Below are 14,984 nucleotides of genomic sequence, written 5' to 3'. Positions count from 1 at the left end.
AATGCACAGAGTGTAATAATAAATCTCTACACACAGGGAGATATCCTGCTGCAGCTGGAGACCGGGGGGGGGGGACACCATATCCTAGTAGGCCGGCCTGAGAACGGATCAAACGCTTGGTGACACGAGTGCTCACTGGTGGCCGGTGTTGAGAAAGTAATGGCTTGACATGACCTTTTACATTTTAGTCATTTAGCTGAACGCTTTTATCCAAAGCGACTTACGAGTTCTGTACAACAAGTGAGCAGGAAGGGTACCCAACCCCCCCCCCCTCACACTCCTACCCAACCTCCCCCCCACCCACCCAACCACCTCCAATGTACAGTCCCCCCCCCCCCCCCCCCCCCACACCTACCCAACCTCCTCCAATGTACAGTTTCTACGTCAAATGTATATACTTTTTTTTTCTGGACTCTTCGTATCACAAACGGTACTGTATTTGCAAATCTGGTATGTCATAAATATATAGATGTAGCAGTACTGTCTATCTGTATGTCATGTATATGTCATATATGTTACGATGAATTGAAAATGGGGGACCCTGATGTAAACAAGACGAAAGTCTTTCTCTGGTCTGCATCCCCTTAACAATTGTATGTATTGAGCTGTACTGTACTGTAACTGTACCCATTCTGCAATCTGTTAATAAAGTTTTCAATCAAAACTCTTTGGTGCTGCAGTCTTGAGTGCATAGTAGTAGTAGAGACATTAGTATAGTAGGTAGTAATATAGGCAAGGAAGATTATTTAGTAGCAAAGTGCACGATAGTAGAAGACGGTACAAAGGTTAGTATTTCAGATATTGATTTGAAAGCAGTGTGCGAATGGCGGAAGATTGGTCGTGTTTTGGGCTGTCCTCCTGGTGGGAAGTTTGTTCCACCATGGTGAAGCGAGGACCGAGAATAGGCGGCTTTTCTTTGATGACTCTTTGACCTCGGATAGGATGTAGGGCGGAGGGGTCTTGAGGGTGTGTAGTTAGAAGATGTAGAGCGGAGGGGTCTTGAGGGAGTGTAGTTGGAGACGATTCACCGGAGGCTGAGAGATTGTATAAATACTATATGTCCTCACTGGCTGTAGAACGGTTACTTAACCCGTTTCCCACGTAGAAGTGTGCCATGGGGGTGTCTTATTGTCTACTCCAAAAAAAAAAAAGCAAAGAAGCGACCAGTTTTCATTCACCGTCTACTAGGGATGGGTACCTTTCACATTTGAACCGATACCGGTACCGGTACCGGTACCTGTGAATCGATACCGGTACCCAACGGTACCTTTTTTCGGTACTTTAGTCTCAAGAAATTTAATTTACCTACCTCAGTCGTAAAAAAATAAATCCAAACTTCAAATAACTACAATTTCGACAGTTTTCGGCTTGTCATTGCTCCGACTGCTTTGTTGTTGAATCAAGTCAAATCCTAGGTAAGCATATATTGTGCGTGTGAACGTTGACATGAAAAAAAAAAGTAAAAAAAAATTTAAAAAAAAATGAAAAAAAAAATGTTATTTTTTTAAAAAAAAATTCGGTTTCTCACTTGATTCGATACTCGGTAGTACCGACGTGTTTCGGTTCGGTACCTCAAAAGTACCGAATTCGGTACCCATCCCTACCGTCTACTAGGGCTGACCCCGATTAGTCGACTAATCGATCGAAAGGAGCCGTAGTCGACTGCCAACCTCTTAGTCGAACGAAAAGAATAAAAGAATGAATACTTCATTTTTTTTTCATTCTTTCCAAAAGCAAAGAGGCCTAGAAGCGTGGCTAACGCTAATGGCGCGCATACCAGAGGCTAACTGCCTAAGAAAACAGGCACAGAGGCACTGAAAAAGGATTTCACCCATCTAATGAACACACTAGACTAGACAAATATCAAGATGTATCCATCAGTGGACCAATTGCATGCTTTCGCAGAGGACAAGAAGCCTTCAGTCGACTCCTTCAGACATTAAGCACCCCCCACAGCCCAAATAGAATGATACAAAAATATATAATTATAATAATATATTTGAATCTTTTTTTTTTTTTTTGCATATCAGTCGGCACATTTCGGCCAATCAAAGTCGACTATACAAATCCTTAGTCGAGGTCAGCCCTACCGGCGTCTACTGAGAAGAGCGAGGAGCGGCGAATATGAACGAGTGAAATGTGTTCACGAGACGTCGCTCAAAAAAAACATTGACCGCCTCCCCTCTCTCTCTCTCTCTCTCTCGCAAGAGCGAACACCAATCAGAGAGCAGACGGCCTCGGCGCCGTTTTTTTAAACTTTAGTTTGAACTAAAAAAACAAACCAAATGAGCGAGAGCACGAGCTGGGGGGGACCGCAGTGTTGGCGCCGGACGGGAACACTATCCGTCATTAGTCAAGGGACACCACTCTCTCAAAACCCAAGACTTTTAACGATTCCCCTGTTAGACGGCGTCCAAACGGCGTCGTATTGAGGCAACAACGCGCCGTAGGCGTGGTGGGAGTGATTTGTTACTGTACCGTTATGATTCCAGTGTGGAACATTATGCACACGCTGGGGAGCTCATGATTAGACGCAGCGGTCCGTGTGTTTGTGTGGCGGAGTGGGGAAAACAGCATGGGAACGATGGGAACACAATGGCTCGGGCCAGGCTGACTCATGGAACAGACCTTTCAAGGTCCACTGGCCTTGTTGTTAATATAATCTGCACAAACGCCTCTCTCTCTCTCTCTCTCTCTCTCTCTGATATATAATATCGCGCGTGTACGTGTTCTATCCATCTCTGCTGCGCTTACCGACGGTGCTGCTTAGTCACGACGGACAATAAGGCTGAGATTGTTACCCCCCCCCCTCTTCTCCCTTCCCCCCCCTCGCTCACTTCTTCTCTTGTTGTCCTTTATCTAACCCCCCCCCCCCCCCCCCTCCTCCTCCTCCTCCTCCTCAGCCCCAATCTGATCGGAGAACAGGTGAAGTGGAAGTTAGAGTTACTCCGGCGGAGAAACCTGACCTCCGTGTCCCCACCCATTCTCTCTGTCGTCTCACGTGCACGCGCGCACACGCACGTACCCGTGAGAGAGAGGAGGAAAAAGCAGGTTCTGTTCTTCCCTGAGAATGGGCCTTTGTCCCAGTTCTTTTCGGGTCCCTCTCTCGGGACACACCTCTATTATCTCGCCGATGAAAAGACGGGACAGGAGAGGATGGAGACAAGTCTCTCTCTGAGGGGAGGGGGGGGGGCGAGAGCTCTGAGTCTCTGGGGGGGGGGGGGGGGGGGGGGGGAGCTCTGAGTCTCTGAGGGGGGGGGGGGGGAGACGAGACCCCTGAGTCTCTTTGAGGGGGGTGGGATAATCATCATCTCATACAGTAGCCTGCCGTTTACTAGATGAAGAGATGGCTCGTCGATATCTCATTCTGCGTCGTCTTCTTCCGTCGATTCCTTGGTGTTTACTTTGCGCACGTGTTCACACGGACGACGAACATGACCACGCCTCTGAAACGAGGTCAATAGTGATGATGATGGCGCTCCCTCAAACAGACAGAGGGATATACTGTAATGAGGAGCGAGGAGGATGCAGGGAGAGGGGAGATGTCGGATCGATAACGGTCCTCCTCCTTCATGTCGTTTTGTGTGTTGTCTGTTGCAGGAACGAGAGAGCGAGGTGGATCAGCGCACTGGGCCAGAACAACAACAACAAGACCCAAGACAGAACTAGTGAGTCTCTCTCTCTTTATCTCCTCTCTCTCTCTCTTTGTCTGTCTGTCACTCTTTCGCTCTCATTTTCACTCTCTCTCTCTCACACACTCTCATTATCTCTCACTCACTCTTATTCTCTCATTCTCTCACACTCTTATTCTCACTCACTCTCTCTCATTCTCTCTCATTCTCTCACACTATCATTCTCACTCACTCTCTCTCTCTCACACACACACACACACACACACACACACACACACACACACACACACACACACACACTCTCTCATTCTCTCACTCACTCACATTCTCTCTCACACACGGAGAGTGCCTGCCAGGCTGCTGGCGTGCCTCTCGTTAGCCAACAGCACCACCCTGTGGTGGTTTTGAGGAACTCTTTAACCGTGCATTAAAAATGGATCTACACACTTCCACAGTCACTATATAATAATCAGTGAGGCCACCACTAGTGTGCATCATCTGTGTGTGTTTCCCGTCCCGGTGGTAATAACGCCTGGTGTGTCCCTCCTCCTCCCAGACGCCACGCAGGTGGAGGTCACCAGGACGTACACGGCCAAGCAGCCCGACGAACTCTCACTGCAGGTGGCCGACGTGGTCCTGCTGTCCCAGAGCGTGGAGGACGGTACGTCTCTCTCTCTCTCTCTCTCCCACACCTGTAGATCTCTCTCTTGTCCTCTCGTTCTCTCTCTCTCCCACACCTGTAGATCTCTCCTGTCCTCTCGTTCTCCCTCTCTCCCACACCTGTAGATCTCTCCTGTTCTCTCTCTCTCACACCTGTAGATCTCTCCTGTTCTCTCTCTCTCCCACACCTGTAGATATCTCTTGTCCTCTCGTTCTCTCTCTCTCCCACACCTGTAGATCTCTCCTGTCCTCTCTCTCTCCCACACCTGTAGATCTCTCTTGTCCTCTCGTTCTCTCTCTCCCACACCTGTAGATCTCTCCTGTCCTCTCGTTCTCCCTCTCTCCCACACCTGTAGATCTCTCTCTTGTTCTCTCTCTCTCCCACACCTGTAGATCTCTCTCTTGTCCTCTCATTCTCTCTCTCTCTCCCACACCTGTAGATCTCTCTTGTCCTCTCGTTCTCTCTCTCCCACACCTGTAGATCTCTCTTGCTCTCTCTCTCTCTCCCACACCTGTAGATCTCTCTTGTCCTCTTGTTCTCTCTCTCCCTCCCACATGTAGATCTCTCCTGTCCTCTCGTTCTCTCTCTCCCTCCCACACCTGTAGATCTCTCTTGTCCTCTCGTTCTCTCTCCCACACCTGTAGATCTCTCTCTTGTCCTCTCGTTCTCTCTCTCTCTCCCACACCTGTAGATCTCTCTCTCCCACACCTGTAGATCTCTCCTGTCCTCTCGTTCTCTCTCTCCCACACATGTAGATCTCTCTCTCCCACACCTGTAGATCTCTCCTGCCCTCTCGTTCTCTCTCTCCCACACATGTAGATCTCTCTCTCTCCCACACCTGTAGATCTCTCCTGTCCTCTCGTTCTCTCTCTCCCACACCTGTAGATCTCTCTCTCTCCCACACCTGTAGATCTCTCTCTCTCCCACACCTGTAGATCTCTCCTGTCCTCTCGTTCTCTCTCCCACACCTGTAGATCTCTCCTGTCCTCTCGTTCTCTCTCTCTCCCACACCTGTAGATCTCTCTCTCGTTCTCTCTCTCTCCCACACCTGTATATCTCTCTTGTCCTCTCGTTCTCTCTCTCTCCCACACCTGTAGATCTCTCTTGTTCTCTCTCTCAGGCCTGTAGATCTCTCTTGTTCTCTCTCTCAGGCCTGTAGATCTCTCTTGTTCTCTCTCTCAGGCCTGTAGATCTCTCTTGTTCTCTCTCTCAGGCCTGTAGATCTCTCTTGTTCTCTCAGGCCTGTAGATCTCTCTTGTTCTCTCTCAGGCTTGTAGATCTCTCTCTTGTTCTCTCATGCATGTAGACCTCTCTCTTGTTCTCTCTCAGGCCTGTAGATCTATCTTGTTCTCTCAGGCTTGTAGATCTCTCTTGTTCTCTCTCAGGCCTGTAGATCTCTCTTGTTCTCTCAGGCCTGTAGATCTCTCTTGTTCTTTCAGACCTGTAGATCTCTCTTGTTCTCTCTCAGGCCTGTAGATCTCTCTTGTTCTCTCTCAGGCCTGTAGATCTCTCTTGTTCTCTCAGGCCTGTAGATCTATCTTGTTCTCTCAGGCCTGTAGATCTCTCTCTTGTTCTCTCAGGCCTGTAGATCTCTCTCTTGTTCTCTCAGGCCTGTAGATCTCTCTTGTTCTCTCAGGCCTGTAGATCTCTCGTGTCCTCTCTCTCAGGCCTGTAGATATCTCTCTTGTTATCTCAGGCCTGTAGATCTCTCTCTTGTTCTCGCTCAGGCCTGTAGATCTCTCTCTTGTCCTCTCTCTCAGGCATGTAGATCTCTCTTGTCCTCTCATTCTCAGGCCTGTAGATCTCTCTTGTCCTCTCGTCCTCTCGTTTCGCTCTATTTGTCCGTCTGTCCTTCCTCTTCCCCGCGCGCTGCCTTTCATCGCGCGTCTCTCCCTCTGCCTCTCTGATAATGGCTTCTGTTGTATTGACTCGACACCCGTTTGAAGATGTGAACGCATGCATGCACAGACGCACACAGACACACACATAGACACACATAGACACACGCACACTGAGAGGCCAACGGTCATTTCCCGTTGTGTGTCCATGGCAACCATCTTTCATGTGTAAAAAAAAAAGGGGGGGCTATGGATGGAAGAACAAGCGGCATTGACCATCAAAAGCAGCAGTGGATGATCCTGCTGCCAGGGGGGGGGGGGGAGGGGGGGTACACCACGCCTCGTACTTTGAACATTGTTTTTATTTTTTTATTAAATTAACTCTCTCTCTCTCTCCCTCAGGCTGGTACGAGGGTGAGCGACTGCGCGACGGAGAGCGAGGGTGGTTCCTGGCGGAGTGCGCCGCGCCGATCACGTGCCAGGCCACTATCGAGCGCAACATGCAGAGGATGGACCGTCTACAGGGGCTGGAGACCAACGTGTGAGCAGGCCGTCCGTCCGTCCGCTCCCTGGAAGACCTACCAGCGGCAGCGGGCGGGGCGTCCTCTCTCTCTCTCTCTCTCTCCCCGCAGGCGATATGAACTAACGAGCGAGCGGCCTCCAGTTGAACCCCCCCGCCTCGAAGCCATATCTGCCGACGACCAATTAACTTCCTTCATCTGTAATTGGCTTCGAGTTCCACCAATGACCCTTCCTTTTTAAAGCGACCGCGTTGGGATGAAGTGAAGGAACTGTCCCTCTCCCGTGACGTTGGTCAGAGCAGTAGTGGGCTTTGCCTGGCTGTGTACTTTCAACCACAACTGTAAAAGCGTGAGAGTGCTGTGTGATGGACTTACTGGTGGGCGGCGGCACTTAAAGGGTAGGATTGTAGAGCTGGCTACAAACAAAGTGCCTTACTCTCCCCTCCCTCTTTAAGTATTGAGACGTTGTGTTCCACCCTCCACCGTAATAAGCTATAATCCTGTGGTCCTGTTAGGAGGAGTGGGGGACGAAAAAGGACAGCAGAGGACCGGATGAAGATTGACCACCGTACAATGTAGTCACTTGGCTCACCTTAGCTGGACCTTTTGTGACCCGACCCGCCTACAGCCACTGTGCCCAAGCGACTGCTTCTATCTACCATCCTCTCGACATGCAAACGATCCGTATTGTGAAATGTGTATTTTTTTTCCGACCCCCCTGCGTTTGTGTGAAACTCGTTTTCAAAAAGTTTGTAGTGTCGTTTTCCTTTTTATTTTTTTGAGACCATTTCGGATTACAATTGCGTCGCTAGGGGAACGCCCGTGGCTTTTTTTTTTTTATTTCCCGTCCGTCTGCCGTTGATGGGCGAATTAAGCAAATATTACAATAGGAAACTCATTCGGGGAGGCCAATTTAGACATTTTTATTTTGTGGAGTTTGAAAAAAAAAAGGGGGCTCTATAATCACAAAGCAGCGTGGGGGCCATTACTGGAGACGGCTGCTGAATAGGAGAGAGAGTGTCGGGAAGACGGCAGGAGCGGACGGCTCACTCTGTCCGCCGCCGGTGAGACGGAAGTAACGCTAATTAGGCTATCTGCCAACATGGCACTGCGGCTGGAAGGATGTCATGTAATTATGATGGAAATACGCCACGACGCGTTAGGAGGAATATATGGAGCGGAACATGGAGCGTTTCCAAACTTCATCATCCGTCCGCAAGTGGGGGACAAATTATCTTTTGAACCCTTTCACTACCACCACACGACGAAACGGTTAACCCAAGTTTCACTGTCACACGACAAAGGGTTAAGCCCTTTCACTAACACAACCGTCTGTAGTGCGGTAGTGAAAGGGTTAACCTTCTGTCGTGTGGCGGTGAAAGGGTTTTTAAAGACTCCAGATAGAAGAATCTTAACGTGAAGATGTATATAATTATATACACCCTGTAATGACGACCTGTACTTGTTGAGAGACGTGGAATGTGATCTAGTACGTTGATATATGTTGAGCTGCAAATGAAGACAATGTCTCAGCCCTTCTGTCTGTCTGACCCCTGAGGCACTTTGTGTAAATAGAAGAAATAGAATAGAAATAGGGCGAAGTCATTAATTGGAATTCTATCAGGAATAATGAACATCTGGGGCACTTTTAAGACGGTATCATTTTCATATGATCTCATGTGCAGGTTGTAGGGGAAATGATCCATTTTGAATTTGGCGGCCTGTTTTTTTTTTTTTTTTTTAGAAATGTCTTCTTAACTAAAGGAATATTTGGACGTTATGAAATTTTAGCCTGCCGTTTCTCTTTACTAAGAACGCGCCACGTTGTGTTTTAAAAAAGTGCACGCACAAGCGCCCCATTTAAAGCCCCAATCCGTATGGCATTTACAGTGGCTTGCAGCCTGGTGGTGGTGGTACCTCGTTGGCTAGCTTGCAGCTGACGACACCCGATTTTTGGGTTTCAATGATTTAAAGTCTCATTATCTAAAGCTTATGATTGTTGTATAATTGAGCTGATATCCTTCACCACAGGTTGGATTGACTACAGTTCGTTCATGCGCTGTGGGGGAGAGAGAGAGAGAAATGACCCGTCTCCCCTCTGTGAATGGAATGGTCTAAAATGATTGTCTGGCCTTATAGGATAGGAACCCATGATGTCACAGCAGGTATAAATCAATATATAAATATCCCGCAAACATCTGTATGTGGCCTGAAAGAGGTGTACTGAAATCAAAGTGCCTGTGTGTGTGTACTGAAATCAAAGTGCCTGTGTGTGTGTGTGTTTTATGTGTTATTGTGAAACTGAAGAGCAGCCCCGCCCAGTTTCGTTCGTTCTAACGTGATTGTCCAGAGAGTGAGTCATCTCCTTAAGTAGAGTGTTGTTGTCCTCCTGTCCAGCTAAAGGAAATTGAATGGCCCGCCCCCGACGGCATCTGGACGAATCACAATCCATCATCCCCGCTGCTCTGGCCTCTGCTCCTCACCTGCGGGGGAGCTACGCGTTGCGTAGCCCCTTTCGTGACTGTGATGCACCGAGTGAATCCACAGTCAGTCACTTCCTAGCCCGCAGCAAACCAACCTATGTTGACCATGAAGGACTGGTTCTGCCCGAACCGTTCGTTATACAAGTATCACAGAGGCATTTCAAAGGTACTCACAGTTGCACGAGGGTTCTGATGGTTTGAAAGCTCTGCGTTGCTAATAAACATTTTAAATAATCTTTATAAACGTGTAAACATCGCCGAGGCAGCGTTGCATGCTGGGCGCACCAGGCATGTCACAAATGCAGAAGAAGCCATTTTGATGCAAAGCTGCCTCGTGATGTTTACACGTTTATAAAAATTATTTAAAATGTTTATTAGCAACGCCGAGCTTTCAAACCATCACGTATCTCTGTCCGAAACCCTCGTGCAACTGTGAGTACCTTTGAAATGCCTCGGATACTTGTATAACGAACGGTTCGGGCAGAACCAGTCCTTCATGTTAAACCTAGGTTGGTTTGCTATGGGCTACCAAGTGACTGTGGATTCACTCGGTGCATCAGTCACGAAAGGGGCTACGCGTCGTGTACAGTAGAAGGACCAGAGTTCCCACGTAGAGCAGCCGTCCGCTGTAAACTCGCATATCAAAAACCAGACAAAGCTCTGCATTTGCACTCAGGGAAAAGAAGAAATGTATCACACATGCAAAACCCAGTCATTGATCTATGAAGTTTCTGCTATTCTTGTGTTTGTTGTGAATCGCCTGTGTAAATATGTACCGAACTTTATATCCTTGCTTGTATGTTATCCTCAAATTCAGATTTATATTGCAGAGATTTGTAAGGAATGTTGACTCGACCTCTGTTATTTTCATCTCTCGTCATGCTATTTGTTATAAAAAAAAAACGCTTAATCGTTGTCTGTCTGTGCGTTCTGATTTAAAGAGAGACGTCTGCCAGAGAGGAAAGCGCTCTACTTTTAATCCTACCATTAACATTTTTAATAAGGAAGCCTGTACCCAGGACATCCCCTAGTCTCTAGATGTAGACAAATCATTTTAACTGCTATCACTTGAGTGAGAAATGCTCTATTTACATTTCATTAAAACATGTAATACTAGTTCTATCCAGGGGTGTAAATACTTGAGTAATTGTACTTTGTTACAATACTTAAAAGGACTGTTTTTGGGGATTTGTACTTTACTCAAGTATTATTAGGTTTGTATACTTGTACTTTTACTCAATTACATTTTAGAGAAAAAAAACATAGTACTTTTTACTCCTTACATTTAAAATGCAGACCTACAAAGTACAAATCTTGCAGGTCCAACCATTTTAATTAGTATATTTGTTTCTCTGGCCGAACTAACGTTATTAATCCCGCAGCCGCTCTTTATTTAAAAACAGCCAATCAAAACCCCCTCAATGGAAAATTAACCCGCCCATACCCATGCTGATTGGTCCTTGTGCAAGACTAGAAAGCGGGGATTTTTTATTAACCACCTGCTATCAGAAGAATAGACGGTCAGAAAAAAGTTTTTACTTTTACTCAGTACATTTAAAAGTAGACACTTTTTGACTTTTACTCAAGTGTTTTTAGCCAGATACTGACTTTTACTTGAGTGCGATTTTGAGATGGTCTGTGACTTTTTAAGTAACTTAAGTCACTTAAGTATAATTTCTGGGTACTTTTTACACCCCTGGTTCTATCCATCTCCCAGAGAACTGCCGTGAACATTTTTCATCAGGATACTTGCTTCTTCTCGATGCCTGGTCTCTCTCCACCTTTCAAAACTAGTGCAGTTGGAACGAGGTATGAAAGTTCACGCAGTATTAGGATTTTCTTTATTGCTCAGCCAATCGTATTCATCCGACAAAATAATAATATAAAAAGAGGAACAAAGATAAGTTCTGAAGTGTTTTTACAGTTCTGTGGTCGGCCTTCAGGAGCGGCTCATGTAGTCAGGCTCACTTTCAACAAAGGACTGCTAGCTATAAATACCATTAAATACCACCATACATTTGTTTTGTTACATTTTCTGTAACAACGTTTTTTTTCTATAGCCAATTAGGGATGAGCACTTCGAGCAATTTAGTAGCAGAGTAACGGTAACGACAACATTCAGCCGGATGACATTCTTTTCTGGACTCTTTTTGTATCACAAACAGTACTGTATTTGCAAATCTGGTATGTCATAAATGTATAGATGTAGCAGTACTGGCTATCTGTATGTCATGTATGTCCTGATGAATTGAAAATGGGGGACCCTGATGTAAACTAGACGAAAATCTTTCTCTGGTCTGCATCCCCTTAACAATTGTGTGTATTGAGCTGTACTGTATTGTACCCATTCTGCAATCTGTTAATAAAGTTTTCAATCAATCAATCAATCAATCAATGACTTGGGAGCTGGAGAACTCGGGAGCCCAATATCCCTCTTCACCCTATACACAACCTGCCCACTGTCGCGGTCGTCCTGCCATTCCTTTGTGGTAAAGATACTAGAGACTCCCTTTATTCGGCGAGCATATTCCCAAACCAAAATAAATAACTCGTCTACAATGACCCCGACCGCTTTGGTGGATCGCTCCCTCTTGTAGCAAAGTTGAACTATAAAGACGAACAAACGAACGGAGGCCTTTTTTTTCTATCCAGAACTGACTGACCCTCGACGTACTTGCAAATCCCTTTCTAGACAGCGCTGCACACTAACGGTAAAGTGGAGGAGACACAGAAGAAGCGGCCAGCTGGCGGCATCTCTCTGTTGCCTAGGAACAAGATTGAATGGGCAACGGAGCACACGGTCGTGGTACTATGTATCGGGCTGCTGGGCCCGCCGACAGCAGCTTAGTGAAAATAATATCCTTTCTCTCAGAGTTCTCCGGAGAGTCTAGAAGAACCACTTCTAGTTGTTATCATCGTCGCCGTCGTTGTCCTGGAAGTGACGGTGTTGTCCCCTCCACGGTCTGTCGCTCCCCCCCGCGGCGCTGCTCTTCTCCTGGGTGGTGATGAGGTCTATGATGGCGGTGATGACGGCGCAGTCCTTGGACTGACGGTTCCCCCAGTCCACGGGGGCCGGGCGGCGGATCTTCTCCTCCAGCAGGGCGTCCAGCTCCCTTTTCAGACTCTGTGGGAGGGGAGTGAGAGGGGTGGGTGGACGGAGAGGGAGAGAGAGAGAGGAGACGGAGATAACATTAAGAGTTAAGAGAGGGAGAGATAGCAGAGAGAGAGAGAACGAACAGAGAGATCAGAGAGAGAACGGACAGAGATATAACGAACAGAGAGAGAGAGATAACAGAGAGAGAGCGAACAGAGAGAATGGACAGAGAGAGGAGACAGAGATACATTAAGAGAGAACAGAACAGAGAGAGAGAACACAGAGAATGAACAGAGAGGAGACAGAGATACATTAAGAGGGAGAGAGATAACAGAACAGAGAGAGAGAACAGAGAAACATTTACATAATAATAATAATGCATTTTATTTATAAGGCGCCTTTCAAGGCACTCAAGGTCGCCGTACAACAATTTAAAAACAGTTAAATTCTCAATCACAATCCATTAAAATATAAAATAAAAATATAAAATCAGACAAAATAAAATCAGACATACGCCTGCCTAAACAGGTGGGTTTTGAGGTGGGTTTTAAATGGAATGATGGAGAGAACAGAGAGAGAGAACAGAGCGATAACGGAGATAGAACAGAGAGAACGAACACAGAGGTACAGATAGAGAGAACATAGATATAGAGAACAGAGATAGAGAGAGAAGAACAGAGAGAGAGAACAGAGAGATAGATAGAACAGAGATGTACAGAGAGATATAGAACAGACAGACAGAGAGAGAGAGAGAACAGAGAGATAGAGGGGGAGGCTATGATAAGGACACTGCTGTGCAACAGTGGCGTTCTGCTGTGCCAGGGAGCAAAGGGCGACGGAGCCCAGCGCCTCTGACACAAATGAAAGGCAGCCGGGCGGCAGAAGCAGAGAGAGGCTGACGCCGGCAACGATCACGACTTCCTTTCGACCGAGGAAACTAAACCGAAGGAAGCATTCCGCGTTCTGCTTGGTGTCAGACTTTGGTGCCAGTTCTATTGAAGCCTGTATTAAAAATATACCAGCTATCTTGAGGAAATATACTTCGACCAATGTGTCCGTGTGTAGGCCTGTCACAATAACTATTCTCGTCGGATGATATATTGGCCCGGAAAAAAATTCCGATAAACAATATTATTGTCATTTTAAGACCATTTTATGCCAAAATAATAATGTGAGCGTCTCACTTTATTTTGCCGCAACCAAAGTTGGCATGTCACAGCTCTACTGTACACTATAAGCAATATGGTTCATTAAAACAAAGATGCAGTCATGTAATCTATTTTAAGCGTCCATCTATATATCTATATTAGCTGAGCACGCCAGGCCTGTCATAACTGCAGCATGTCATAACTACAGCCTGTCATAACTACAGCCAGTGAAGTATATAATAGCCACGTCTAGGAAGGAGAGGGTAGGGCGTGTTTTATGGGGTTGCTATATGTTTTATTATGATGCTCTATGTTTTTATTATGATGATCTATGTTTTATTATGATGCTCTATGTTTTATGATGCCTGTCCATGTCCAAAATCAGGGACCATGATAGAAATAAGTGCTTGCACTTTCTCATATTTTTATCCCTTGGATGCTGTCTTTTACTCCACAATAAAAATCAATCAATCACTCAATGTCATAACTACAGCCTGACATAACGTTCCATGCCTACCTGACTGGAACAGGCAACTGGACTGGTAAGTGGTAACTGTGCAAAAAATCTTTTTAGGACTGTGCAAAAGGAAAACCGCACAGATCAGAATAGAATAGAAATACTTTAGAGCTGAAGTGCAAGTGTCCGAATTAAGCCGACTATAGCGGATTATTTAAAAAGGCAACATAAGGGGAGCGGAGAGAGAGAATGAGACCACTGCAGGGAGTGGATAATGACACGCGCAAGTCTCGTCCCCTCCCGTCTCAACTCTCAACGCGTGTCATTGTCCACTCCCGTCAGTGACCCAAAACACTGAGCCTCTCCCGGCTGCTTCTCAGCACTTGGATGAAAATATTCGCTCAACGGGGGGAGAATGAAGCGGCCGTTCAGTCGACGTACCGACCTCGTTCGCGTTATTAATGCGCTCTCCTCCTCTCCCATTGGGTTTGAACCCAAAGCGTTCCCCCCACACACCGGAGCTGTGGAAGGCGGCTTTGAAACCGAGGCCATTTATTCTTCTAAACTCTTCTAGATGGAATTGTGCAGTCGTCGGGGAAAAACACCTATTAGGCTGGAGTAACACGTTGTCTCGACACTTCACCGGGTCTGTATATTTAAGGCTGTCAAAGTTAACACGGTATTAACGCCAGATTCCATTAACGCCACTATATTTTTTTAACTCACGATTAACTTTTTCTAATATTTTTATTTTACATTTTTTACTAGACTTCACTCATGTGTATTATTGATACTCTCATTGATACTATGTTTGTTTCTGACTCAAAGTGTGTGTGTGTGTGAGAGAGAGAGAGAGAGAGAGAGAGGGGGGGGTGAGAGAGATGAGGAAGGGGCAAGAGAGAAAGAGAGCTAGGAGAGTGTGTGTGTGTGAGAGAGAGAGGGGGGGGGGGGTGTGAGTCCTCAGCCCTTGTGTAGGTGAATGTAACAAGTTCCTAACGTTTTCTTTCCCCTATTATTTCATGCACACTTTATTCATTGTTTTAAATGATTATTTTATTTTAAGTTATTTTGTGCATCACTCTGTTTTGAATTTGATGCAAATTTGCAATGCATGAGGGTCATCCTTTTGTGTTAAATGGCTGCATAAAGC

General features: G+C 46.3%; 1 protein-coding gene and 1 pseudogene across 2 annotated transcripts in view; one reads left to right on the top strand and one right to left on the bottom strand.

Annotated features, from left to right (window-relative positions):
* The window catches only part of LOC311225850 (rho guanine nucleotide exchange factor 26-like), a 64,628-nt pseudogene extending 54,599 nt beyond the window's left edge, over positions 1-10,029 (top strand). The window contains exons 14-16 of the transcript XR_014621062.1: positions 3,601-3,668; positions 4,189-4,293; positions 6,534-10,029. The product of XR_014621062.1 is annotated as a rho guanine nucleotide exchange factor 26-like (transcript). The remainder of the gene's footprint in view (positions 1-3,600; positions 3,669-4,188; positions 4,294-6,533) is intronic.
* Positions 10,030-10,974: 945 nt separating this feature from the next.
* Positions 10,975-14,984, bottom strand: part of dhx36 (DEAH (Asp-Glu-Ala-His) box polypeptide 36) — a 118,394-nt gene continuing 114,384 nt past the window's right edge. Inside the window, exon 25 of the mRNA XM_084311232.1 lies at positions 10,975-12,259. Within this exon, the coding sequence (XP_084167358.1) occupies positions 12,038-12,259 (222 nt within the window). The 3' untranslated portion in view covers positions 10,975-12,037. The remainder of the gene's footprint in view (positions 12,260-14,984) is intronic.

The sequence above is a fragment of the Notolepis coatsorum genome (assembly GCF_963971535.1).
Source record: "Notolepis coatsorum genome assembly, chromosome: 1".
NCBI classification, from domain to species: domain Eukaryota; kingdom Metazoa; phylum Chordata; class Actinopteri; order Aulopiformes; family Paralepididae; genus Notolepis; species Notolepis coatsorum.
Note: the sequence above shows the minus strand (reverse complement) of the source record. Positions and strands in the feature narration are given on the sequence as shown.